At 37.2% G+C, this 27778-nt stretch overlaps 3 protein-coding genes and 1 long non-coding RNA gene across 6 annotated transcripts in view; 3 read left to right on the forward strand and 1 right to left on the reverse strand.

Annotated features, from left to right (window-relative positions):
* LOC141840720 (uncharacterized protein At3g06530) overlaps nt 1-9485 on the forward strand; it is a 28652-nt gene extending 19167 nt beyond the window's left edge. Inside the window, exons 28-39 of the mRNA XM_074728782.1 lie at nt 271-479; nt 578-734; nt 828-1010; nt 1831-1926; nt 2005-2072; nt 2154-2496; nt 5024-5239; nt 5391-6065; nt 6178-6587; nt 7515-7764; nt 8447-8617; nt 9108-9485. Coding sequence (XP_074584883.1) covers nt 271-479; nt 578-734; nt 828-1010; nt 1831-1926; nt 2005-2072; nt 2154-2496; nt 5024-5239; nt 5391-6065; nt 6178-6587; nt 7515-7764; nt 8447-8617; nt 9108-9338 — 3009 coding nt within the window. The 3' untranslated portion in view covers nt 9339-9485. The remainder of the gene's footprint in view (nt 1-270; nt 480-577; nt 735-827; nt 1011-1830; nt 1927-2004; nt 2073-2153; nt 2497-5023; nt 5240-5390; nt 6066-6177; nt 6588-7514; nt 7765-8446; nt 8618-9107) is intronic.
* A 324-nt stretch (nt 9486-9809) lies between these two features.
* Nucleotides 9810-11255, reverse strand: LOC141840722 (uncharacterized). The gene has a single exon (XM_074728786.1). It carries the CDS (start codon nt 11109-11111, stop codon nt 9972-9974), a length of 1140 nt encoding a protein of 379 aa, XP_074584887.1. The 5' UTR covers nt 11112-11255; the 3' UTR covers nt 9810-9971.
* On the forward strand, nt 11244-24648 carry LOC141840721 (uncharacterized). Of its 3 annotated transcripts, XM_074728783.1 has the most exons (13): nt 11244-11309; nt 11455-11556; nt 15546-15699; nt 16460-16471; nt 16663-16731; nt 18841-18940; nt 19033-19867; nt 19942-20239; nt 21789-21998; nt 22112-22285; nt 23358-23555; nt 23652-23765; nt 24010-24648. In XM_074728783.1, the coding sequence occupies exons 7-13, from the start codon at nt 19065-19067 to the stop codon at nt 24340-24342; spliced, it is 2130 nt and encodes a 709-aa protein (XP_074584884.1). In that variant the 5' UTR covers nt 11244-11309; nt 11455-11556; nt 15546-15699; nt 16460-16471; nt 16663-16731; nt 18841-18940; nt 19033-19064; the 3' UTR covers nt 24343-24648. The 3 variants fall into 3 exon arrangements, with proteins under 3 accessions (XP_074584884.1, XP_074584885.1, XP_074584886.1); XM_074728784.1 differs by lacking the exon at nt 16460-16471; XM_074728785.1 differs by lacking the exons at nt 11244-11309; nt 11455-11556; nt 15546-15699; nt 16460-16471; nt 16663-16731 and adding an exon at nt 17558-17680.
* On the forward strand, nt 24645-25322 carry LOC141840723 (uncharacterized). Its single transcript, XR_012602756.1, has 4 exons — nt 24645-24657; nt 24749-24816; nt 24890-24995; nt 25272-25322. It is a non-coding gene; the product is annotated as an uncharacterized LOC141840723 (long non-coding RNA).
* The last annotated feature ends 2456 nt before the right edge of the window (nt 25323-27778 follow it).

A 27778-nucleotide genomic window follows, 5' to 3' on the forward strand; every position in this document is an offset into this window, starting at 1 on the left:
TCTGCATGAACAAAATTAGCATTCTCAAGTTCCACCCACAACAAAAGGATATCTTACCTCTTCTCTGCAGAATTTTATCTCCTCTTCATTCTCTCCAAAGTATACGTATTATTTTGTGTCACAATTTTTTTTGACCAGGAGTTGCACTTGAAGCTTCAATTGAAATTAGGCCAATTAGCTACTGGAGTTGGGCAATTCACTTAATGGCTTATGTTGGAATATTTAGTTACTAGTATATTTTACAACTTACTAAGCCTTTCTTTTTGGCAGATTAATTGCCTTTCCATAGTTTCATTACTCGAATCAATTCATCTCCAAGATCATAAGCTTGTGCCATCAAAAAGATTCAAGAGGAATAAGCATCCAACTGAGTATGCTTCTGCTCTCCATCAAGCTGCATTATCTACACAAGAATCAAGACTTTCTGTTCTTATGTCATTACTGGACATCTTGCTTCTGAAAAAAAATCTAAGCGAAAGGTTTGTGGCGATGATCCAATATCCTTGCGGCTGTTTACTTTTTATTTTATTGATTAAAATGTTTGAGCTTGATTAACTAATTGCATGCACATTTGTAGGACTTCTCTAGTAAAACCTCTTTTCAAGGTATTAGAGGAACTCTTCTATGATAATTGGTGCGATGATGTAACTACTTCTGTTTACCAAGCTCGTCATGCCATATTACTAGTTCTTAAGGATATTACTGATTCCTTGTCGTCAAATCCTACTCTTGCTGTAAGTGTTTCTAAATTCATGAAAATTTGAACATCTAAATTCACTCACTTTTGTTCAGGAAGATTTTAATATATGTATATATTTCTTTTGCAGGATTATACATTTACCCATGTCAATATAGGCCTTTTAGTTCAAATTGCAAGATCTACTATAGATGTCACAACCCGTAACCATGCATTCTTATTGCTATCTTCTATCACAAAGGTCTCATCTGGGTGGATCTCAGAACACATTTCTGATGTATTTGCTGCGATTGGGGAATCTGCATTAAAACAGGTTCTTATGTTTTTAGATAAAAGTTAGCATCATTATCAGGACACTTCAATTTTTTTGGATTAATTTTGTCAAAAGTTCCTTCAACAACTTGTTGGCTTCCTTTCTATTTAACGTTGCAGTTTTCATATTATGCCTATATACATTCTTTCTCTTCCTTCTTGTCTACCAGTGCACTTTTCTGTCTTTTAAAAATCTTTAGATTAATATAATTTAATAACTTAAATCATTAAACAAAGAAATGTAACTATCCTCATTTTTTTTCACAAAAAAGTTCTCTTTGCTTACTTGTAGCTTTAGTTAAGAAGAGACAAAGTTTATTTAAGTAAAAATAATGGTGATAAGGAGAGAAACACTATGAGCATTTTATAATTCTTTGAAGACCATATTCATTGAAAAATGTTAATAAATAACCACTAGTTATTACAACATACAGCCACAGCCTCAAACTCAAAGAGCAATTTAGGGCATCTTTAAAACTTATGCCTTGGTTTATGTGGGGAAGCTCTTTGAGGCTACACTAGTTATCTTAAAATACCTGACACAACCACAGCTTGGTATGGTCTAGATAGACTTGCGGAAATGAAATCCCATTAATTAGTTACTTTATTTTTACTGGATGTTTTTTTGCATGCTGTACTGAATTTGTAGTTGCAAGTCAACACGAATCCTTCTTATTGGTGTTTATGCTGGAACCTCATTAATGATTTTCAGCAGTGAATTTCATGCCCATTTCCTATATGTTCTTGTTATATCAGAATGTTGCCTTTGGATCTTTCTGCATAAATTAACAATTTGTTTAAATTTCTTTCTTGTGTAAAAGAATGATAGCCACTCACAACATGTTCTTGAAGATCTGATATCTACTATGGTGCCTTGCTGGATGTCGAAGGCCAAAAGCATAGATAAGTTGCTACAGGTAGTGGTCTATGCCTACCAAATGACCTCTTCTTCTTCTTCTTCTTAGTATTATTTTTCATGAAGTAATTTTTTCCAGATATTTATAAGAGCTCTTCCAGAGGTTGCTGAATCCCGACGCTTGACTCTGATGGTGTATCTTCTCAGGTTTGTCACTAATTGAAACATCTTTCTTTCCTTTAACCATTGTATTTATTATCTTTTCTCATGTATTGAACCTGCTAGCAGAGTTTTACAAGAAGAGCGCAGCTTAGGCATTCTTATTTTCCATCTATTCCATTCGTTGGTACTGCGGCTCACTAAGATTCCTGAATCTCGAAGGAATTTGAATGATTTCTTTTCTGTTGCTACCCTTAGCGAGTGGGAATACTCTTTTGCAGTAGAAATCTGCAGTCAGTACTCCTGTCAGATATGGTTTCCCTGTTTAGTAAAGCTTTTCAAACTTGGAGCACATAATGAAGAAGAATTTCTCTTTCAGCTACATTTGATAATGCAGTTTACTTTGCTTAAACTGCAAGATCCTAAATTACTCTTTGATCTTGAGGCTATGGAAGATGTTGGATATCTTCAGGTACATTTTATTGTCCATCTTTGTATTTAACACTGTTTTATTCCTTATTCTTATCAATGGCTGTGATTTTCTGCTATCGATACTTTACCATGCCCTGTGTTGTGTTGAATGTCTACTTTGTGTTATCTGCTTTTTCACACGTTATTAACCTTTTTCACACGTTTTTAGTGAATGACTATTGCTTACTCTGTTCAATGTTTTATACGACAGACTTCCCAAAACTTTCATACATGGGTATTCTCATGTAGGGTATGCTTCTAAGCTTATATTATTTGTTTCCAAGCATCGTGATTCTTTTACCAGTACATGCTTCCATGTAAATAAATAGACTTCCATCATTTTGTTGTGCATTGTGGTTAGTAAGGCTTCCAAAATTTCATTTTACATTGTGGTTTCTTTTAGATGTTAAGTTCTTATTGATGATTCTTGACATCTGTTTTCTCCATATTTTTTTATCATCTTTTGTGCAACTGATTGTTTGTAGTATTCTATTGTCTTTTGCTTCTTAATATGTTGTGAAGGTACACTGAACTGTATCAGCACAGTGCAGTTCTCCCATCTTTTGTAATTCCACTCCTACAATCACAACCCTTTTTGATATTACAAGTATTAAAGAAATTTACGTGTTTGTATATATTAGTTAAAATAGGCATTAGGATATGTATTCCTTTTTACAAATACTAAGATTTGGTCATCTTGTTCACTTGGGGCTTTATTATCTGAGATCTATTATCTCAATATCATCTAACATCCTAAAATCATCCTAAGTCCTTTGAAATCCATTCCTTTTCTCCTTTTTCACTGGATTCCTCCTCATCTGTAACTTTTACCAAGTACTTGTCTTCAATAAGAGTTCTACCTTTCCTTTTGTCATGGTTCTACAATATGAGTTCAATTCCATGGTCAATAGTTTGCCCTTTGCTATTGGTGATTAGGATGCTCATGTGCTTGGGATGGCGGCTAAGTTAGAGGTGGAGTGCATTGGGAGGAAAGGCTCAAGACATTTCCCAAGATTAGGATGCGTGTGTGACTGCAATGGAGGTTGTGACTGAGTTAAGAGGCAGAGCGTTTTGTGAGGAAAGGCTAAAGACATTTTCCACTCGATTTGTTTTGTTATCCTCTTCTTCCTAGGTTCTTTGGCATCCTTCTAGGAAGCACAATCACTTATAGGTGATTGACTACTTGTGTACCAATCAAAATGCAAGTTAAATCGAATCCAGTCACAAACACTCTAGGAGGTTGTTTGTCCTGAACCAAGTGTATGCTACAACTGGTGCTCCATCTCAAACTGCAGCTTAGGCAGCTTCACTAGGCCAATTAGTTTGAACTCCTTTCTCTTGATTAAGGTGCTATGCCTTATTTCATTTGACCAAACAGGAGCTGCAGCCGGCTACTTCTCATTAACAATTGGTACAATGCCTTAAACCCTCTTGGGGTAATAATCTATAGAAAGATTTCCTTATACCTCCTCAGTCGTAGCTCAATTTAATCTAAGATGCAAACTTTCATAAATATAAATTCTGTATAAGTTTTATATTATTGGGTGTTCTTATATATACTAACTCGATTGCCAAGCTTTCATTGAAATTTCTAAGAGCCTTACAGAGAGAACCTACAATCATTTGAGTTGATCTTAGATTGCTATGAAGTGTGTTGAGCATTACACATACAAAAAATCCTGTCGTTCTGATTGGAGATGGAAAATCTAACACAGAAAGAAACTTGAAACCTTGCTAACATGTCTTGGAAGTCCTTTATAAGGTCAATTCTTCATAGCACAACTTCTCGAAATTGATATCAATTTCTGTGATGCCAATTTCTTTTACAATTTGATCAAATCTATAAAATTATCATTACTTTTATATGCCACACATAACATTTAAGTCAACATTAATTGCTAGATAATAAATTACATGCAAATGCAACTATCATAGTGTGATGATGTTTCAATTTACTTTTGAAACATAATTTTTCTCTTACAAACTTGAAAACTTGCTGTCATGTTTTGGAAATCCTTTATAAGGTCAATTCTTCATAGCATGACTTCTCGAAATTGATATCAATTTTTGTGATGCCAATTTCTTGTACAATTTGATCAAATCTATAAAATTATCATTACCATATGCCACACATAACATTTAAGTCAAAACATTAATTGCTAGATAATAAATTACATGCAAATGCAACTATCATAATGTGATGATGTTTCAATTTACTTTTGAAACATAATTTTCCCCTTGCAATATATAGAATAAATCATTCACATTCTTTTTAGCCCTGGCCAACCACCATACATCATATAGGTTCCATTGTTTGAACAATTGGATTGATATTCAACATTGCCCCTCTTCTTTTGTGTAAGATTGGATAACCTTGGACTATATTGGAGTTTGGAGGCCTTCTTTATACTTCTGGATTGTGGAAACTATTGCTTACACTTTTTGGTAGAGGGCTGAATTCTACTTTTGTATGTAAATTGTGCATTATACTTCCACATGCCATCTCAGCTTGCAATGTACTTTTACAGACGACACTTGGAGCACTAATGCAGGAGGTTGTATTGCACTTGCAACGTATCAGAGACAAGAGGAAAATGAATAACATTGCTTCAGATAGGATAAAGGGGCTAAAAAGGTCCGCAGACAAAATATTAAATCTCACTGCAAATTGGATGGCTCCATCTACTTTCTTTATAAGCATCACTAAGTTATTGAAAAACACAGATAACAATGTGAAAAAGCAGGTAAATTTGTTGCTTAACTTTACGTTCTGGGTTTCTTTTATTACAGTTGTGGAAAATATGGTATGTGACATTTGATTTTGACTATAGCCTGTAGTTTTTGTAATATTTTATTATCTTTTAATGATTTTCTAATTTTATTTTGACTTCATAGACACTGGGCCTTTTATGTGAGATAGTGAAGAACCAAAATTCTGTTCTGAAGAAAAGGAAAGAAAAACAATCACAGCTTAGCCTACCGCCAGTTATTGGTGAAGATGTCAAACCATTCTTTGACAACTTGTGTTCAAAAATAGTCCAGTTGATTGATGGAGATCTAGATACTTCAGACACCAGAGTGAAGCTAGCAGCAGTTTCTTCAGTAGAGGCATTATGTAAGAAATATCCGGCTGAAAATGCAGTATTTGAAACATGCCTCGCAACTATTGTGAAGTACATTGGCTTTGATGACTTGGCTCTCTCTTCTGGATGCATACAAGCCGCAGGGATTCTAGTTAGTGTTCTTGGGTCAAAAGCATTGCCTCAACTACCTTTTATTATGAAGAATATAATGAAACAGTCTCATGAAATTTCAAGCTGCCCCATTATGGAAGATGAAAATAGACACAAAATGACACTTGGTGGGGATTTTGATAACAAGTCATCTATGTTACTTTCTGTCCTCAACACTTTAGAGGCAGTTATAAATGAACTTGGGGGGGCTCTGAATCCATATCTCAGTGATATCTTAGATCTCATAGTACTTCGTCCAGAATATGCTCTCAGTGTAGATTCAAAGATAAAGATGAAAGCTGATGCTGTGCGAAAGCTGTTGGTAGTTACAGTTCCTGTAAGTTTCTGCTCTAACTATATGGTTACTCGTGAGTTGTAATTATTTCTTTGAAACCTTGGAAGTTTTTGTCTATGTGCTTCCACTCGGTTAATATTGTTGATCTTTGCAGGCTCGGCTTGTTCTCAAACCTCTGCTACAGATATACTCTAGTGCTCTTGAATGTGGTGAATGGAGCCTGTCCTTGGTCTTTCGTATGCTTTCTGACATGATTAGTTCAATGGATAGGCCAGCTATAGGAAAATATCATGTGAAGATATATGAACATTGCTTGATAGCACTTGATCTTCGACGTCAACTCCCAAAGTCAATTAAGAACATAAACATGGTGGAACAAAGTGTAATTCAAGCAATGATCAAGCTTTCCATGAAACTTTCTGAGCCCATGTTTAACCCTCTTTTCTTACACAGTCTTGAGTGGGCAGATTTGAAACTTGAAGAATGTGATCTGGTTAAAACTGGAAGTTTGAACCGAAACATTTCCTTCTACTATTTGGTCAATGAGCTTTTGACACATCAACGGTGGGTATTACACTGATCATCAACGTTCAGAATTTTTTAGCGTGCTAACTATTTGTTGAATTGCAACTTCGTGCTATACTTGAGATTTGCAATACTGTCTCACGTTTGTTCTACATTATGCATTCTGGCATGGGATTGAGAATGGATGGTGGCTAGCTAAGGATCTTTTGGATTTTTATGCAATCATTACATGTCCCTTGAACCGTCTAGAGTGGTGGGATGTTGGGAAGCAATACATACTAAAAGTTTATATAGCAGCAGTGGGAATGCTAAGATGCATGTTTGGAATTGGAAAGAGACAATAACAAGAACAACAATCAAACCTTTATCCCATTACGTACGATCAGCTATATGGATCCTCCTATGCCATTGGACTTAATCCCCTATTACATCCTCATCCATATTTAATTATTTGGAAAGACAAAATAAAAAAATACTAGTTAGAGGGCAATTAGGTGTAGCTCTAGTATATTTTAAAATTAAATAAATAGGTTATATATTAAGGTCATATAGTAATGAGTTGAATTGTTTAGAGTGGAAGGTCTAAAGGGGTAGAGGGTGTTCAAATAAGAAGTTAGTTAATGACAAATAATTTAACTAATTTGAATATTTCTTGTTATTTAGTCTCGAACCTTGAACCTTGAACATAACTTAATAGAGGCATAAGATCTGTCTAGCTAACCATCATTGACCTAGAGTATTCAAATTTATTGAACCAATTCCTATAATCAACAATCATATGGTTCAAATTCTATTTTTTAAATATTGGACAATGGCTTTACAACTTGAGAAGAGATGAATAGTTGCAGGATTTGAATAACTTTAGCTTTTGCAATGGACTTTCTATGTCCTATTGTTATTTAAGCTCCTAGAGGAGACATTTTGTTCTTTAGATGATGTTAACAATAGCATGTCTTGTTTATGCAGATCAATTTTTGTGCCATATTTCAAGCATTTGTTAGGTGGTTGTGTACGATGTCTAACTGATACTCAAGATGTAAATGCGCCTTTGGTTAAAAAAAGGAAGATGACAAATGGTGCAGCTGCTGTCGTGTCCAGATATGATGAATTTCTGTCACTTGAGCAATGGCATCTAAAAGCAGTAATTTTGAAATCACTGTACAAGTGCTTTCTCTATGATACTGATCGTAAACTTTTGGATTCAACCAACTTTCAGGTTATTCTCTCATCTCTTGAAATATCTATTGTTGTCTGTAGTTGATCATTTATTTTGCACACAAATAGTCTCTGTTTAGTTTCTTCTCATTCTGTAGTACAAGGACAACCATTCATTTTACAAGCAAAAGCTTTGAGACTCAGAATGTAATTTGCATGCTAGCATAAGTTCCAAATGTAAACTAGATAGAATTTAGATTTCTCCATCATAATCCTATAAATGCTTCAATATCTGTTTTTACATCCATATGCTTGAGATAAGGATCTCTTGTGTCACTAGCTGAAAGCCATTTGGAGCATAGTTATGGTTTATTTAGTAAAACATATCTCATCTCCCTACCCTGTGAATTGTCTTCCATCGTAATTTTTGTTTTCAAATATTTTTTGTTCCTTTGACACCATATCTAATTTGAGTTTGTGTTGAATAACTACAAGTACAGTAAGCATATTTCCATTTAGCTGTATGGTTCATTTCTCTCTATGAAGCTCTACACTATGTCTCTGTGTATTATGTACTTATATGTTTCTGAGTAAACTCATTTTTGCCACTCTACAAAACAAATTTGTGATGATTTATCTCTGGAGATTCCTTGGGTATTTGTACCTGAACCCACTCTTCTTTAAACGGAAAAGAAATTTGTTCAATCTCTTGTTCTCATCATGTTTCCACTCTTCTGTATCAGGTGCTACTGAAGCCCATCACCTACCAACTTGTAGTTGAACCTCCAAAGCTTCTTGAGCAACACTCGCAAGTACCTACGGTTGATGAAGTTGATGAATCACTTGTTATGTGCCTTGGTCAGATGGCTGTCACAGCTCGCTCTGATGTTCTTTTGAAGCCGCTGAACCATGAAGTGAGTATAGGGTTCTTCCATGTTGACCTATTATAATACGCAATATTAATAAGCTGCGCATCATAAGATAATAAGCCTGATTCTTACTTGGGGCACGGCAACTGCACTGGTTGTTCTTGTTGTTTCATTTATGAATTCCTTCTTGAAACCTCATCATGTTGGGACGCAGGATATAAACAGTTCATACTTGAGTAGATATTAGAAAACTATTATGTCATTTGATAAACCAGTTTGTGGCCTGAGTTATAGAACTATTGTGTAGACATAAACATGGACTTAATATGAATCTGAAACTTCGAATAGGAAATAATAGAAAGTACATATAGTGAAAAAGTCTGTATTATTTTTGTTATAAAATTTGTCTTGATATTTTTAAATAGATGCTTGGATTATGTGTTGCTGAGGTTCAAGGGTATCAATTCATACAGTAAAATTTAGGTACCTACATCAGGATGACAGTTTATGATGCCATTTTCTTTTATTTGTCAAGGTGCTGATGCAGACGAGAAGCGAGAAGACCCGTCCAAAGATGCTAGGTCTCCGAATTGTGAAGTATTTGGTAGAACGTTTGAAAGAAGAATATCTCGTCTTGCTGCCCGAGACCATCCCATTTCTTGGAGAACTACTTGAGGATGTTGAGCTACCTGTTAAAACGCTGGCTCAACAAATTCTGAAGGAAATGGAGACGCTCAGCGGCGAAAGCCTTCAGCAATACTTATAGTGCAGCAACAGATTTGCCAATTTTGTTTCGTTTTCGTTCTCGTAACTTTCGTTCTTGTATCAATTATGTAACTTAACCATCATCGATCGGCCAGCGATGTTGCAGTCTAATTTGTTAAACTCTAGCCTATCTAGCTTGCTTGGTCCACTTGTTTATGTTTTGTGCAGTTTCTCGATTTACTTTCTTATTGATGATCGTGGGGTCGTTGGGATGATAGATTTTACTTTTTTTGTTAAAAAAGGATATGTTCGATTATTGAAATGGTTGAGCAATTCAACATCTTGCAAGGTCTATTCAATTCACTTTGCTCCTGGCTGACTCAAACTAGCTTCATCGACACACTTGTTTGTTTGTGTTCTTTCTAATTCATTTGATTTGCTAGTTTGTTTGCTTCATCCAGTTCTCCATTAGGGTTCCTTGCACAATCTAATTAGGATTAGGAACCTCAAATGTGATCGATCTCATTGTTTCAAATGGCTAGATTTGATTCGTTTCATTCTTGCAAGAACAATAAAAGGAAGTAAAACATGATATGAAGGATGAAATCTGTGGAGCAAAAATTAGGCATTTTGTTTGCTTTGATCTAATTTGATGAACCGCACGCGATCGCATCGAAGAAAGAACTAGTTCTGCTTACTTGCTGTTGCTGCGCGGCTTTGTGGATCTCTTGATCGACTGGATCCTCTGGAGCCTAATCTGCTCTCTGAATCTGGCTATGAATTCATCCGCCTTCTTATCTACCTCGTTCTCTTCCGCGCCTGATCCAGAGTTCGGTGCCTCCTCTTCGTCTTCGCCTTCCATGGTGGTGCTCTGGGATTGCTGGGGCCTGAATGGTCTCACTGACCTCCCGGTCGAAGGACCCTCCGGGGAGTTGCTTGGTTTGAGTGAGGGAAGACCGGCAATTGTGTCGTTGAAGCTGCCCAAACCCTTCCGCCTCAAGTCCTTCAACTCGTCCTTGGATGTTCTTGCTGTGTCCTTTCTCTTCGGGGGGAATGGAGGCGGCGGTGGCGGCGCTGGTGGGGGACTGGCTTTGTTGCTGTTGCTGTTGTTGTAGATGCCCTTTGGCTTCGCTGCGTCCGATGAGAGAGACGGTGAGGGAGAAAGCCGCTTTACTTGTTTGACCTTATTCGCCGTCGACTCTGATCGCGAGCTCCAGGGGATTGGAGAGGGAAGGACGACGGAATCCGTTCTTGGCTCCGATGACTGGGCTTTGGATTCGTAATTAGATTGGTTACATCGTCCAGTAATCTCCTGGTCGCTTGGTTTTATGCTCCGGACGGGCAACAACCGATGCTTAGTGGTGATGCCGGCTTCTTTGGCAACCAGAGTTTCTGGTTCATTTCTGTAGAACTGAGAGTTCCAAGTCTGCATCTTGCTGTCGACCACACCACTATCATCTTCGTCGTCGAAGACTGGCGAAACTTGAAGCATCTGTGAAACAAAAGACCGGGGGCTCTCATCTTTCTGCTGTGAATCCTTCTCCATCCCTGTATCTGCGTTGCGCTGGCTGAAAATGCCGTAGGACACTGCGATCCCGACGAAGAGGAGGTGAAGAAGCTCCCAGACTCTGGTGAAGATGGATTCTCCAATGAACTCAGGCGCCTGGGAGGGGAACTGAGGGAGGATGGCTATCAAAACAATGAAGAAGATGAGCTTGTAGAGGATGCTCGACAAGGCTATCGATGAGGCTTTTTGATCTATTGGAGATGTTTTCAGCTTGGGAGTTGGAAGCTTGGAGGGGTGAAGAATTGAACTAGTCTCAGGTTCAGTCATACTATTTGGTGGATGAAGAGGTGCTTGTTCTACTTTTTCTCTCGATCTTTCTTGAGATGGAGAGGGAACTGAGAAAGGGAAGGCTAAAATGGGAGGAGGAGGAGGAGGAGGAGGAGGTAGTAGGAGGGGTTTACTTAAAGAGCAAGGAAGAATCCATTGAAGGATAGGATCATACAAAAGCTAAAGCTTGGTGGAAAGGTGACGAAGTTTTTTTTTTTTTTTATGAAAGCATCAGCTGCCTCTCACTGTTGGAAGTACCCTAATCTTTAGCACTTGTGAAATTCCCACTGCTATCAATTATTTCTTTTTTGTTTCTTCACATGTATTTGTTTCACTGCTGCAGCTCATTTAGACGCTCTGAAATGCTAGATACATCAAGCAACTCAAGTAAAAGATCCAAGTTCAGTGATTTGGAGTTTTGAACTGATCTTCACAGCGCAAAATGGTATAATCTGATGTTATGTGATTACAATATTCCACTATAAATTACTAATGATCTTTGGTTTAAGATGCTTACTGGTACCTTGATGCTTGTTTTCTAGAACTCAGTGATATGATTACCACTTGTTTCTCAACCATAGATTATTATCAACTTGGACAATTAGACACTAATTACATAAGCTACTAAAGCATGGTGAATTGTCTGGAAAAAGTGGTCCATGAAGAAATAATTCATTTGACCAAGCTCACCACTGTGGAGTTGTTTTGCATAATTAGGAAATGTTTGTTCGAGGTAAACTGTCAATAAAGTTAATCTTTCTCTTAGGAATTTGAAAAGCAGCCTGTGCACATGAATACCTGTAGATGAAGGTTGTTATTCCAAAAGGTAGATATGCAATGGCAATGAAAATAGGAATATGCTGTGGTTGGGCTTCTTCCTTTTTGTTGGAATATATGTTAGATGCTGTTGAATTCTTACGCTGTCCTACTAAATGGAGTTTGAACTTTTGCTCCTCTTTTGCATCTAGAATATCTTTCACCCATTATTTCACCTTTTTTTTGTCTTGGCCACCGTAACTTTTTGTTTGTAATTCTTCCATTCGCTGGCTTCATCAAAGCCTTCTTCTAAACTTGCTCTTGAAGTTAAAATTGTTCATGTTGGAATCAAATGCTTCACTCTGATGCCAATATTTTCCCTGGATTTGATTTTTTTTTTCTTTTGAATTTTCCAGCAGTGAGTGGAGTAAACAGTTGGAATAATATGATTAATTGTTTGATAAAAGATAGATAGACAATGGATAATGTTTAGGTTGAAAGTTGAAACCACCAGATGGTACAGAAACAGGTCGACTGGGTGCAGGCAATGCTGGGCCCAATACACCCATTTTGACATCAGTACCTTCGGCTTCCTTAAGGACAGTCTACTTACAGAAAGGAGTCCAAATAAAGATGGAAAAATAGTAAAAATATTTTTATCTATTTAGATAAAGAAAAATAATAAAAAGAGAATAATGTGGAGTTGTTTTTTCTTTTTCACTAATTAAGCTTGTGAAACAAATGATTAGCGCCTGCTTCCACAATTTTTCATCTGCATAAATGATACAAAGACTGGCTTCCTATTGCTGCCATTCAATACTGGTTGATGGTCTCAGCCTCCAAGTACTTGTAACTTGCTTCATCTACCTCTACAAACCAAAAAGCATGTCTTATGACCTTTATTCTGGCCTCACACTTCACCATTTTGCCCAGAAAATTGCATTCATTATCTTATCCAAGATCATGTAGTTGGGAGAAAGGGGAAAAAAAATCTTTTTTAGATCAGCAGCTTAGTTTAGTGGAATAAAGTGAAGTAGATTGCTTGGATTTCCACAGAGCAGATTCACATGCTTGAGTCTGAGAACAGATTGCATCACATCCTACTCAACTCCATCTCAGCACAAGCTGCTGATAACGAGATGATATTCCATACACATCTGATAGTCCAAATAGAAAGCTAAAGGCATCTTCCTCGTGATCAATGTTTCAAAAAACAAAATGTAAATGGTAGTCTAACCGATAACCTTAGAAGAAGGGATCAATTTGTTTCTGTTGAGTTGGATTTTCAATTGGTTCAATTTCATTCCTTGGTTTTAGAACTCTGTATTTGGACTGAAAAAACTGAAAAGCAAGGGCAGTCCGGTGCACGAAATTCCTGCCAATGCGGAGTCCCGGAGAAAGGTCTATTGTACGCAGTCTTATCCTGCTTTGTAAGAGGTTGTTTTCGAGACTCAAATCCATGATCTTTAGGTCACACGACATCAACTTTACTGTTGCGTCAAGGCTCCCCTTCAGTTTTTGGATTGAAAAAACTGAGATTTAACTAATATGTGATTGTTTGGGATTTGCCTGATGGTTTTTCCTTGGAAGACAAAGGAGATACAGAATGAAGGATGGATGTAGCTGTTTTCAGAGAAGCTACTGATAGCTACTAGTTTAACCAAATGTTGGCTTAAAGCATAAGTGCCTGCTAACTATATCAAATGCAGGTACATATGCTCTGTTTACCCCAAAAATGGATGAGGGAAAGGATAAATTGCACGACAGTTGATACAAGTTTTCTTGTTTACTTATGTAAAAATTATCCGTGGATAGAGTCTAAATCTATCCGTAGGGCAATTTTTACCCATTCTGTTGTCCATCTGATGGACGGAATAGGTTTCCATACTGCATCTCCAGCTTTCACAGGAACCGTCAGTGAACTTTGGAACCACCATGGGCAACTCACGGTTGCAAGTTGCTCCTGCAGCTTGCCCATGAGTCTGCAACTGTGGCCTGGCCATGAATCACTATTGTGAACTTCAGGTAAGTATGGGTGAAAAATATGGATCTAAAAATTTAAACTATTTTAATTAATTTTGAGTTAGTTCAAGGATCTTTGGTGGATTTTTCATGAATTTTTTTACTTATAATGATAAATTTTTATTTCTTTATTATATGAATTTAATTTTTTCAATGACATTGGCAATTGTTTAATGTGATATAAAAACTGATAATATATGGATCCAACTCGGTTGCATAGAAGCTTAAGTATTTAAATTTTAGATCTGATTTTGAGTTGTTTTTTAATCTGAAAATTTTGGATCGTATCAAATTGGATATGAAAAAGCCAATCTGACTTGAATACATTCAACACAGGTAAAGTCTTAGTTATTTGTCTACTTATTTTTGTCTGAGATTGTAGAATTTATTGCAATAAAAATAGATTGAGGGTTGCAATTTGATTAATGCATTCAAAATACTTGTGCATGGATAGTTGGATAGGAAGCTAAGCATGCATATGCATATGCATATGAAAAACAATCAGCATGTTACCAATCATGACAATATTTCAGTTTAAGTGGATTAAGTGCCTCTTTACATTGCAAGGCATGAGTTTCACAATCTTATTATGTTATAAAGGAAGTGGCTCATTAAATTTGATCCAAGGTAGAGTATTTTGTGTATTGTTGTTTGATTACAAATGAGTAAATTCTTAACCAATATTAGGCATCAGTTGAAAACTTTTTTCATGAAATGAAAGAATAAGCATGTAATTATTAGGGCAAAGTTAATTTATCCCCACGCCATGTTCAATTAAGAAATCATCTGATAAAGAAACTTCATTGCTTTTAGAAAAAAAAAAGAATCTTGTTCACAATCGAAGAAGAAGAAGAAGCATTTGACTGATTGCTGTATGTGCATTAAACACAACAATATATCATTTAATATATTTCAATAACATTTAAAGGGCTACACTTGGCCCTTTTGTTAGCATTGATGGCTAGGTGTCGGCCAAGGAAGTAGGTTAGTCTTTTTAGGATTGATTAATATAATTTTGTCTATTAGTCTGTAGTTGACAGCCCTGACCAACGAAACATATACTCCATGCCAACATGAAATTCTCTCTTATTGTTACTGAACATTACTATGTTTGTTTTTCATGATTTATTTGTAGGTTGCATTTTTTTTCACTCATCCTTATTTACTTGTTCTTGAGCGTTGTTTTTTATGCTGCTGCTAGGCATTATATTGTCTAATGGCTTGCTCTTATGCTCATATAATGAGTTAGGAGTTTGTTAGTCAGTCTTCTTGTGTAGTTTATGTGCTTCAAGTTTGGAATGTGTTAAATGTGATTTTCTACAGTTCGGCTATTGAATCAAGTCCCTTGGACAGTATTTAGTCTGACCTTTTAGTTTCCAAGCTCGTTACCTTAACTTCATTCTCTAACTAATGAAGCTGATTGATCAACTACAGAGGTTGAAAATTTATCCATGGAAATTGTTCATCTTCGTAGTGATCTGTAGTGAAGGCGTAAGTTATCCTCTTTTTCGTTGGCTTTAGAATAAAGAAAAATGAATTCTTCTTGATATCTTACACAATATCTAAATTTACCATCAAAGCAACATGAATGGCTTACTAGTATTGGTAGTATCTAGCTCACATGTTAGTAGCTTATATAATATTCGTCCTGCCCAGGATTCCGTCAGTGCGTCATTGTCGAGTGCAGCAGCAGACTCAACACCAAGCACTACACTAGCCTTGGCATCAAAGCAACTGCATCCGATGTGAGATGAAATGCAAAGATACATAGTCCTCGACAAACTATACCTGAACTGAGGTTGCTACACAGGTATTGTTGCCTCTACAAACACTTGGATTGTTTTTTTGTCTCACTTATGTTTATGCAAGGTCAACAACATGTGTTTAGTCTTGAAGCCAATATTGAATAACTCCGTGGCCGAGTAGACAAATATAGTGGGAGAAGGTGCTCCATAACATCACGTCTACATAATAATTGTCTGTTTAGAAGCCTGTAAACAACTAAAGGTCTTTCCTTCACTACAGAACAAACTGGCAAAAGATATAGCCTGACAATAAGCTGAATACACTTCATGGCAAACATTCTGAAAGAAACGGCTGAAGACTAATTTGATTAGACTTGGTTTACCTACCAAGAGACCTGCGTATTTGTACCCATAAACATACAAATTGATCACTGTCAACTATGTCTTGCAGTGCATTTCAAGTGCTATGATGTTATCTAATTTACAAGCAATATTAGTACCCAACGACCGTGTATGAAGACCATCAAGGTCTAACAGCTGGAGCCTGTAGTGACAGACAGCTACCTGCTTGATGTTTTTTTTCCTCCTTATGAATTATGATTTCTGGGTCCCTTTCCTGACCCCATCAATGAATTGCCTCATCACCCACCAAGTTCCAAGCTGCTGTCTTGCAATTTGATTGTATCATTCAATGTAGAACTAACTTTCCTAAAAGCATGTCTTTTGATTCAAGGCAAGTGTATATTTGGTCTGATCCACTCTTTACTCTTTGCTTACATGTACATCCCTGTCTATCTTTGCCACTTGCCATGGAAGCCATAACAGAGGAAATCTTGGGTTTGTTCTTCATCCACTTTGTTCTTCTTTTACATATACTTACAGAGTAGTAGTAATTGCTTGAATCATGCATCACTTCTGTTATGAAAGCAATATTTATAACCCAAGCTCTATTTATAATCATCCAATTTCTTTTGTATATGATTTTCTAAAGTTGGACTTTACAGAATTAAATTGCCTGGGTGATGCAGCTTTGCGGCTGGTGGCAGTGACTTGCACACAGAACAAGGCACTAAAAAAATATTCTGAAGTTAATCAAGGTAAAATAATTTTAACTAATATTAAAGTATTTTTAATTAATATTAAAATACTTTTGCATGAAATTACTAATAATACTCTATTTACTACTAAGAAGTATTTTGATGATTTTTTTTTAAAAAAACATCTTTTAATATATTTTAACACAATACTAAAAATTAGTGAATCTTCATCAACCTATTCGAGGGCCCCACAACGTGGTCCAATTGAGTGACTTGATTGTGGGCCCTGGGGTCGAGCAGCATGGTGGGTTAGCTGTGCGGGGGACGGTAGCCACGACAATCCGACCCCAAATAAGTTCATCACCAGCTGTGTGTTTGGGAATTCAATTTTTTTTAAAAATAATTTCTTAAAATAAAATGGGAAAAAAAATTTGATCCAAAATGATTGTATAATATTAGAAAATCTTAACTAATTTATTATTATACAAATATATTTAGAATTTTAGTGTGTCGTACGTGTACCGACGCTTCTAAGCGTCTGTCAAATATGAGAAGTTGCTATGTCGTAGAGAGGGCCCACTACGAGGCGGGTACACGTGGCGTGGGACCTTCCACCTTGACCACGATCTCACGCCGCGCGCAGCCCGAACTCCCTAATAATGAATAATCATTTTTTCTAATGGCCAGACGCGTTCGGTAATCTCACCGGGCGGTGGTTTCACCGCCGTGATTTTGAAGCATCTCCCACCACCGCTATCGCCACCAGTCCACTGCCGCTTTAAACTACTCGCAGCGGACGCAGATCAAGGTGAGGCGAAGAAGGTGCGGGGAAGAGGGAGGGAGAGGGGCGGTGCGGTGGGATCGCATTTCCCGTATCGGATTGAGTTCAGCGATCGCTGGTGGAGGCTCCATTGGGATTCGTGCGCAGTTAACTGGGCGGGAGGGCGGTGTCCGCTTTCCTCAGTCTTTCTTCCTCTTCGACGGCGAGAGGAAGGGCGGACCCTTTCCGGTGAGAAATCCCTTTCTGCGATCTCTTTCTCCTTCTTTCCGTCGCTGATCGTGTGGTCCGATGTGCTTTTTTTTTTTTCTGGAAAATGTCTACTTGAGTGCGGACATTTGCCTTTCGTTTTCTTCTTCTTGGTAGTGGGGGTTGGTCCGGATCTTGTTTGGCGGGCGATCTTCGGGGGGAAAGCTCATTCCTTGGGTCGGTTTGTTGTTTTGTTGAGATCTAGATGTACGCTTCTGAGTTTAGTGAAGTAGGTGATGGAAAGGTCAGCATCCTAATTAAGATAGTTTTATTTTTTGCTTTCTTTCGTGTTAGACTTCTGTGCTAGCTTTATTTTTTTTGCTTTCTTTCGTGTTAGAGTTCTGTGCATTTTCTTTGTGTTCGATTGCTTGGGTTATTATTCGTTTGTCTTTTGGCGGATGGAATTTACTGTGATCCAATGACGGTTGTGCTTTTGGACGAAATCAATTCTCTGTTTTGATTTTGTTTATTGATACGGATCTAGACTTCGTGGATTCCAACCAGTTATGCTAGATCGACGGGGAAAGTGTCGGTTGTATTGGTTTTCTAGATGGCATGGATAATGGATTGTCTATGAAGCTATTACTGAGAATCTTAATAGTATGCCTCTTTTGTTGTTGTTGTTGTTTTTTGTGTTTCAGTGCATCCTAAACGACTACCATAATTCATACCTCGCTTGCCATAATTCTTTGCTCTTGAAGAAACTTACGAAACTTGATGTCTCCAGGCCATATCGAATTTGATGATAGTAGCCTTGGTATTTGAAATGTGTTAGCAATTTCTTAGGATATACATGGATAGCAAAATATGGTTTTACCAACCAAGTCGAGTGATACTCAGCCTTTTAACTATAAGATAAATGTGCAGTATCCTTTTTAACCTTCATAGAGGATTAGTGGAAATTCTTGCTGCTAGTTATGAGGTAGATGACTGTGTATGCTAATTTATAGCCCTTAAGGCTTAAAGTGTGTCTGTTAGTATATTGTCTATTTAATCACTTCTCAGTTATGTTTATGTCCAAGATATCATATTTCTAACCACATAGCTATTATTGCAGTTTGTGATGTACTTTCTGGGTTATGTTTATTCATATGGACTTTATTTTGCCTTGAGTAAGCTGCTGATTAAAAAATACTCTGCAGTCGAAGCACCATTGAAGATAAAATCAGGTAGGACTTATTGGCTAATTGCATCACTATTAGCCACAGAGCATCACTATTAAAGGTTAAGAACTTTCATCAGGTAACATAATGAAACTAATTGCTGTTTACATTATTCTAAAGATTACTTGCGGAAGTGTAAATCAGTTTAAGACAATTTTAGTCAATGTACAGGTTTGAAAAGCTCCTGTTATTCAAGTTGCAAAATGGGTGCCAAAGAGAATGGTGAAGAAAGAGATGATCGGACAAGTGATTTGGAAAAAGATATAAAGCATGGCAAGGAAGGTGAATCAGATTATGAACCAGCAAGGGATTCACTTTCATCTCAAGGGGAGACACCATTTAATGATGATAACAAGGTTAAAAGAGCATCAAGGGTTCCGAAGAAGCTTGCAAAAAAAGAACCATCAGAGAGTAGTCCTCGTACATCACGAGGAAGTATTAAGCATCAAGAACATGGCAGACTGCAATTCAAAGCATCAAATACTAGTCAAAATAAAGCTCAAAAGCCTATGCGAGCAGCAGTATCAACTAAAAGCCCTATGAACAAAAAGATAGAGAATTCAAATGTTTCTTCCAGAGGTTCATCAGAGATGTCTGAAGAATCTAGTGACAAAACCAATGAAGAGGTTAAGGAAATTGATGTGATGGATGAGGCTCCAATATGTGATCGGAGTAATGGGACAGATGATGAAACAATTGAGGCAGAAGAGGATGCGCTTGACGATGACAAGGCAAAAGTATATCAGAAAATTGAAGAGATGGAAACTAGAATTGAAAAACTTGAGGAAGAGCTCAGAGAAGTTGCTGCACTTGAAATTTCTCTATATTCTGTTATACCAGAGCATGGTAGTTCATCACATAAGGTTCACATGCCAGCTCGGCGTCTTTCTAGGCTATATATTCATGCTTGTAAATATTGGACTCAGGATAAGAAGGCTACAATTGCGAAGAATACTGTGTCAGGGCTTGTGCTGGTTGCAAAGTCATGTGGTAATGATGTTCCAAGGTACTTAAGTTGCATACATAAGAGCCAAAACTCATGTATTTATCAATCAACTAATAATTTGGTTCCTTTGTTAGGTTGACATTCTGGTTGTCAAACACAGTTGTCCTTAGGGCAATTATTTCTCAAACTTTTAGCAACTTGTCCAATTTCAATACAACACGGAAAACAGTTGCATCAAATGGTGGTGGAAGGAAAATTGATGAGCAACATATACCGATGAAATGGAAAAACAATTTCAACAACAAACAAGGAAAAATACTTGGTCTTGTCCAGCAGACAGATGACTGGCAGGATACAAACACATATGTGTCAGCACTGCAGAAGATCGAGTCTTGGATATTCTCCCGAGTTGTTGAATCGCTATGGTGGCAGGTAATTTTTTTGTTTTCATTTCCTCACCCCATTTGAGATAATGTGAGGATGTTGCTGCTAGTTGTAACTTATGATGCGCAAGTAAACTGGGGCGTAGCTTTCTTGATGAGAAGTGTAGTATCCTTCAGTTGTCTGTGCAATTTAGTATTCAGCCTGGACTTGTTACTGGTTCCATTTCCTGCAATGATTTCTAATGATATTCAGCCTGGACTTGATTTTACTTTATTGATTTTAAGTAAAGTTCTTTGAGATGAGAATGTCACTCAATCATTTGACTGAATTCAGGGAAGGTCTTCTTGACTATTTGGATAGCTAGTTAGCAAGTATATAAATCCACGAATAGGTTCTGGAATGCTAGGATACCTACGCTATAAATGATAATTCTTCATACAGTTTCGTTATTGTTTATCTTGGACCTCAACCACATTGCAATTTGTGATACAATTTTTCTGTCATTCCATAATAAAATTTATAGTTTGGGAAAATAACAATTTTATGACAACTCAAGTGTATTTGGTTGGTGGTAATTTAATTTGTTGAAACTTTTTTGATTGGATTATCTGGAGCAGCAAGGTATATCAGCTGGTGCTCCCTTAACCCAACTATGTATATGCACTTGTACTTTGGTCCTCATTGTTTGAGTTGAACATCTGTGATTATTCTAATCCAAACATTGCTGATGTGATAGTATTCTGTGTCAAATCTCTAGTTTCTTTCTTTAAGGTTTAATGGAGCATTAGCTTGGTATTACACTGAACACTTGTTTATTCATCTTTTAGTCAATACTGTGTCCAAAGGAGTGAGTAATCAATGTTCAAGGTTTCCAATTTCCTACAATATTTCCTGGTTTGGTTGAAGTTTACTGGTACGCTGATTGCCTAATTTCTGGCCTTTGCCAGTAACTAGGCATATCAGGAGTCACATACATTATGTACTGTGTATGACCTTGTATATATCATGTACCAGGTGAGATACTGCTGACATCAATTTGTAGTTACAACTGCTTTGGGGAAGCAGATGGTGCAAGCTGTTATCATAAATTCATATTCACTGTTTTTCTGGTGTGAACTAGTGGAGAAGCCAAGATATGTCCCTCATCCACATCCTAAGTTCAACCATTAGCCATTTCAATTTTGGTAACCAAAAATTTATCAAGGGGCACTATTGATCAAGATGAGGAACCACTCATTAAACAGAAGAGAGAGATCAATTTTATCTTTTCTGTATGGTTTTCCTTGCCATTGTGCTGGACATGTTGACTATTAGTACACTATGGTACCAGGACCATGCCTATTGACATATCCTTGGATTGGCATCATGCAAGTGATTGCAGGTGTGGTCGTGTGGTAGCAATGAAAATGAGAGAACTGCTCTAACCATTTCATCATGTGTACTGTTTTGGCGCTGTTTATTTTAAGTTGAGCACATTTTGTCATTTTATTTAGATGTTCATTATGTTATGAGATTTTGTAGCTGTTTTATCTGTTGTCTTCACGTGACTTGTTTAACAACTTCATTTTCGTTTTGAATATGTCATTTCATATTTCAGACATTGACGCCACACATGCAATCACCGGAAGATAATTTGTGCACTCCAAGAAGCTCAGGGAAATTATTAGGACCAGCATTGGGTGATCAACGCCAAGGATTTTTTTCTATCAACTTATGGAAAAGTGCTTTTCGTGATGCCTTCACTAGGATTTGTCCAGTCCGTGCTGGAGGTCATGAGTGTGGCTGCTTACCTGTATTGGCAAGAAAGGTATGTTTGGACATCATTCTCTTATGTCTTTTGTATTTTCCTTGACTGATTCTGATATGAAGTTTTCTGTGAACAATTATTGGATGATTGATCATTTGCATTCATATAATTAGGTGATGGAGCAGTGTGTATCCAGATTAGATGTTGCTATGTTCAATGCTATTCTGCGTGAGTCAGCTCATCAGATTCCTACTGATCCTGTCTCAGATCCAATTGTTGATGCAAAAGTCTTGCCAATTCCAGCTGGGGATTTAAGTTTTGGATCTGGTGCACAACTAAAAAATTCTGTAAGAACCACTGTATGCATTTGTATCTTTAGATCTAGATAGAGGGAATTTGCTAATTCTAAAATGACTGATTGCCTAAGCTGTTTCTTATTGGTATAACCAGTTAACCAGTAAGATTTACAAATTTTACTGTTTTCTGATCGATCAATTGTTGAACAATGCTTGTGACACTTTGCTGGAAAAGGCAAACTAGTAATCCCATTTAAGCAAATGGCATAGCTGACTTTGAGTTTTATATTAAAAATAGTTGCACTTTGAATACATTTCCCGTCCATGAATGCCAGTATTCTCTATCTGACTAATAATAAAATATTGTATTAGTTCCATTGTTAATTGAAGGTCACCAGTATTTACTTCTGCTTGGACAAAATTTGTTTCTCTGTATACTTATGTTCATCCTGTATTAATCTTTGTCGTCTTTGTGTTGTCGAGTATGATGACCATATTGCTGAACTAAATGTCAGGATGGCAAACTGTGACCTCCATGTGAACGTTTCTGTTCACATATCTTTTTCAGAAAAGAATCACATACTGTTAATGGTTGATCATATTCCTTCAGTTTTGAGTAGTCAGTCATTTCCTATTGAACAGTACCATTAGGTGTTTGTTTGTATTGGTAATATTAGTTTCTCTCAAACAATGGTATTAAGTGTTTGTCAGTATATATGCATCTTCCATTATAAACTACTCGGTTATAGTACCAGTTCTTTTTTTCATGTTTCCTCCCTGCACTGGTACTGTGAAGTGACCAGTTAGACTGCTAAACATGAAACTCATTGTTGCCTTGGTAAGTAGCTTAACTGTGTCTTCCTGTTTGTACCTACTTGATATTGTCACCTAGATTACTGACATCAAACCTACTTGCCCTTGATTCAGATACTTAATAATGGTGTGATTAGCTTAACCTTTTATATGTCTGAACATTTCAATTTAGAAGATAAAAGGTGGCATGGAAAAGTAGGTCAATAATACCTTCTGATTTGTTATAATAAGGCAAACTGTAGTTTTCAATGTTGATTGTAATCTGCAGTCAGTTTTCTATGCTTATATTAAGCTATAAACTTTTATACAGATAGGAAATTGGTCTCGATGGTTATCAAATGTATTTGGTATGGATGATGATGATTCATCAAAAGAAGACCAAGACAATAATGGGAATGATGACAGAGAGTGGGGAACTAAATCAAAATCTTTTCGACTTCTTAATGAATTAAGTGATCTTTTGATGCTCCCCAAGGATATGCTACTTGAAAACACTGTCAGGAAAGAGGTTAGCTATTTTTTTTAACATAGGTTTCTTGGGTTTGTAAATTCCTCATCCTACAAATGTCCTTTAACTATTTTGATTGATTTGGAAATACTCAAGGTTTGTCCTTCAATTGATCTTCCCTTGATAACTCGGATACTCTGCAACTTTACGCCAGATGAGTTCTGTCCGGATCCTGTCCCAGGTGTTGTGCTTGAGGAATTAAACATTGAGGTAAGTGATATCGTTTAGATTTCACTATCGAATTTTGTGATATTCTGATGCATGTGACAATTGTTTTATTCTTCTGTTTTCTGCATAACCTTGAATACTTCTGTTCATTCTTCTTGTATGAAAAAAAGAACAAAACATTGAAGAAGACTGTTATCTTGAAGAGTGAGCAGAGAAGCATCTTTGGGGATGCTATAACTTATGGCTTTTGGTATGCTTTAACGTGTGGCTTTGGTATCAAATGCAGAGCATTCTGGATCGGAGATTGTCTGAGAAGGAGCATATTGGAGGCTTCCCTTATGCAGCTGCTCCTGTGGTATACTCACCCCCATTGTTCCGAGATGTGGCAGAGAAGGTGGGAGAAGTCGGTGACAGAGGTGAGCTGGACAGGAGAGCATCGATGATACAGACGAAGGGATACACTAGCGACGAGGACTTGGATGAACTAGACAGCCCCCTTGCAGCAATCATGGACAAGACACCACCAGTTTCACCATCTCCCACAGTAGATGGTGGTCAAAAAGAAAAATCACAAGCTAATGCAAGGTATAGGCTCCTCCGAGAAGTATGGTGCGAGTGAAAGCCAAATCGACCCCCGCCCACCTTAAAAACACCACAAAGCACAAAATCTTGTCGTCCTGTTGCACAGGCGTTTTACCTTGAAGTATATCTCGTATGCAGCAGTCAGGTTGTCATATTGGTTTCGATCCGTGGAAACTGTGATGAGATATAACTGGTTTTCATTCGGTTCTTTGTATAGTCTACACTGTAATTCTATCTCCAGAAGAGAGTTTGCTCTGCAGTTTTAAAGGAATGTCCAACTATAGATTTAGCTTCTTCCATCAATTGAATTACTATCAGAGCTGCAAGCCAGTTCGATATCTCCACTGTGAAAGTTTGTGTTTTCGCCATACTCACAGCTAATTATGTGGAAGGTTAATTGTGGATTATTTATTTATTTATTTAAATGCTAATTTTGATTTCAGGAACTTGTGCAAGACTATCAAAATAGCCACACACCCCTTCCAAAAGTTACGAAGATCATATCGTCCAGGTAACTAGTCTCTTTGAGAGTGTTTCTTTGATGGCCATGCAAACAAATTGAAACAGAAATTAATTTGTTTCAGGGAAAGTGATGCCTAATCGCCGAGCAAGCATTACACCTCCCACCTGACCGAACCCATTCTTAATAAAATAAAGGACGAGAAGCGTCCGAGATCACACAAAATGCAGGTAAAAAGAATGCTTTGAAAGCTGCTTTCTTTCTTTCATTTGTCACCACGCTGTGATCGATCCATTTTGGAATACCAATCACAGCTGGATGCATACCAAGCTTTTGGCCAATAGGCATATCACTGTCTCGGTGCCAAAAGCTGGGCATGATTATCAAAGCCCAAAAACTGGAAGGGATAAAAAGAAAATAAATAAATAAATAAATGCTCAATGAAAATTAATTAAACAAAAATAAAAACAAAAACAAAAAAAGGGAATCTGAACTTTTAATTGCAGCATCGTTTGCCATAGAGATGGAAAATCTTCTTGTGATCTTCTGGAGCAGCATCATGCAAGATTTACAAGGCATCAAATCAAATCAGAGGTGAGTGAGTAAAATATCAGTTCATTTGGGAATTTAATTTTTATTAAACAGATTAAATCTAAAGTCAAATGACTACTGATTTATAAATTCAACACGATAAATTTACAAACCCATTAATGTAATTGATTGTCGGTATTTGTGATATTCTTTTTTGTTTATTAAAAAAAGATTTTAATTTATTCAATTTTGATTACTTCAATTCGATATTTTAAGTGTCAATTTGTCAAACACTTGTAACACTGCATTTCATTTCATCCAAAAAAGAAAAACTTGTGCACTAAAAAAGCTTTTGTGGTGCAGAGTAGTTCAGTGTATTCCATTATTCCTCCTGCCTGGTTAGTGCTTGACCTTGCCTACTAAAAGCTCTTTGACCTTTAGCTGCTAGTTGGAGTTCATGGTCCACCTCCATTGGAATTTTCAATTTTTAAAAAGCCATGAGCCATCATTCATCATGGTGGACACTGAATCCACAGGCAGCTAGCTATATTATTTATGTATGGGTAGAAAGAAGGGAGGAGATGATCAATACACCACCACCACAACAACAACAACATCCATCCCAATCACTTTTCATTCTTCACTCGTACAAGCAAAGTATATTAGATATTATTCTCGATCAAATCAAATCTTTGATCATAGTTGAGAACATGGTTTTAATGCATAGCTAGCATTTAGAGCCGTTAATTTGGATTGAGATCCGTCAGATTAATCCGTCCCGTCAAATAATTTAGATGGATTGTGTTGAAATTTTATCAACACATTTAAGATGGATTTAGATGGATTGACTTGTCTAGGCCAGCGACCTACGTGAGTTGGCATGTGGATTGAAAAAAATTATTTATTTATTTTAAATTTAAAGATTAAAGTAAAAATTTCAATAAATTAATGAGTTTAATCCGAGTAAATTACAATTCAAATTTAAAAATTTTAATATGATTAATTTAAACTGTAATTTAAATTTAAAATTTTTAATATTTTTATTTTTTTTTACTTTTTAATAAGCCTATGGATTGACTCGTTTAACCCACAATTCATCTTCGGTTGGGTTGGATTGGAAATTTTTCAACTTATCAAGTTGATGAGTCGGTCCGTCTCGTCCCGCTATATGATAAATTTTTAATAGGTTGATATGTCTTATCATGAATTGACACATTTGACAGCTTTATCAACATTATAAAGAAAAGCAAAGATAAATAATTTTACTGTCACACCAAGATTCTCTTTCGACTCCTTAATTAACTTTTCTATTAATATTTTATTAATGCAGTTAATTTAAATTAATCATTTGAAAAATTACATTGAAGTAAATGAGAATAAAAATAATTTGTTATATATTTGGATAATATGCCCCATCCATATAGTCTTATTCGTTTGGCTTGCCTACTTTTATTTAATTATTCACTCCATCCATTTGGCCTCTTAAGCTCGGTTAGTCCATCCAAATCGTCTTGGCTAATTAATTGTGATATTTTTTATTTTATTTAAAATTTAATTAATTAATTAATTAGTATTTGAGGATTAATTTGAAGTTGCCCACCGAGTCGTATTATTAAAAGGTCCCTGAGCAAAGCAGGCATGGCCATGGATCCTTGATACTCATCTCCTAATTAATCCTTCTTCTTCTTCGCCGTTAATTTCCTCCTCTCCTCTGAGACTACTGATCAGACTGCGAGCGACTGCGATGCTGCATCTGCTGGCGGCCATGAGGCGGAGGCTCCCGCGCTGGCCCAGGCGGCGCCTCGCCGCGCGGGTGTTCGACGAGGCGGCGCTCGCGCTCAGTGCCCCCGAGGAGGAAGCCGCGGCGGCGGTCGCCTCAGCCAACGCCGCGCGCCAGCGCCGGCGGAGGTGGAGCGGGGGCCTCGCGGCGCTGCTGTCCGTGGCTCGCGCGGCGCCGCTCGCCGTGGCGTCCTGCCTCTCCTGCCGGGCCGACGAGGCGGACGCCGCGGGTCGGCTCCACGCCGCCGAGTTGGGCGATTTGGTGGTCGGCGAGGCCATGCGCTTCGTCATCTACCTCTAGGCGCTCCCCTTCTCCCTGTTTACTACGCGTGAAAACTTTTGCAGCGTACGAGAAAACTTGAAGCCACTGTTCTGCCTTTTCTCAGGCCTTCTTCTTCTTCTTCTTCTTCTTCTGTGTGATCACTAGTGATGATTTTCATCTTCTTTTTTCAGTAAAATCCTTATCGAAGATGCTTTCTGAAGGGATTAAAAAAACAACAATTCAAGTTTAAATTGATTAAAACAGGATTAGATATCGATTTTCAATCACTTGTTTTGAGAAATTGGTAGGCAATCTGATAGCTAGCTGTTTCTGATAAGGTAATTAATTGGAGTGCAAAACAATCGCAGTCCTGAAAGTGACAAAAGGAGGAAAATTCCGTGGACGCTGAAGGCAATACTTTTTTTTCTCTTTTAATTTCCT

This window comes from Curcuma longa, chromosome 11 (genome assembly GCF_044706935.1).
Source record: "Curcuma longa cultivar G26 ecotype Majalengka, Jawa Barat chromosome 11, ITB_CL_G26_1.1, whole genome shotgun sequence".
Taxonomy (NCBI): domain Eukaryota; kingdom Viridiplantae; phylum Streptophyta; class Magnoliopsida; order Zingiberales; family Zingiberaceae; genus Curcuma; species Curcuma longa.

Coding starts and splice junctions, on each gene's coding strand:
- LOC141840722 (XM_074728786.1), bottom strand. CDS start 11,111: ATGACTGAACCTGAGACTAGTTCAATTCTTCACCCCTCCAAGCTTCCA.
- LOC141840721 (XM_074728783.1), top strand. CDS start 19,065: ATGGGTGCCAAAGAGAATGGTGAAGAAAGAGATGATCGGACAAGTGAT. Junction 22,286..23,357: donor GTGCACAACTAAAAAATTCT/GTAAGAACCACT, acceptor ACTTTTATACAG/ATAGGAAATTGGTCTCGATG. Junction 23,766..24,009: donor TTGAGGAATTAAACATTGAG/GTAAGTGATATC, acceptor TATCAAATGCAG/AGCATTCTGGATCGGAGATT.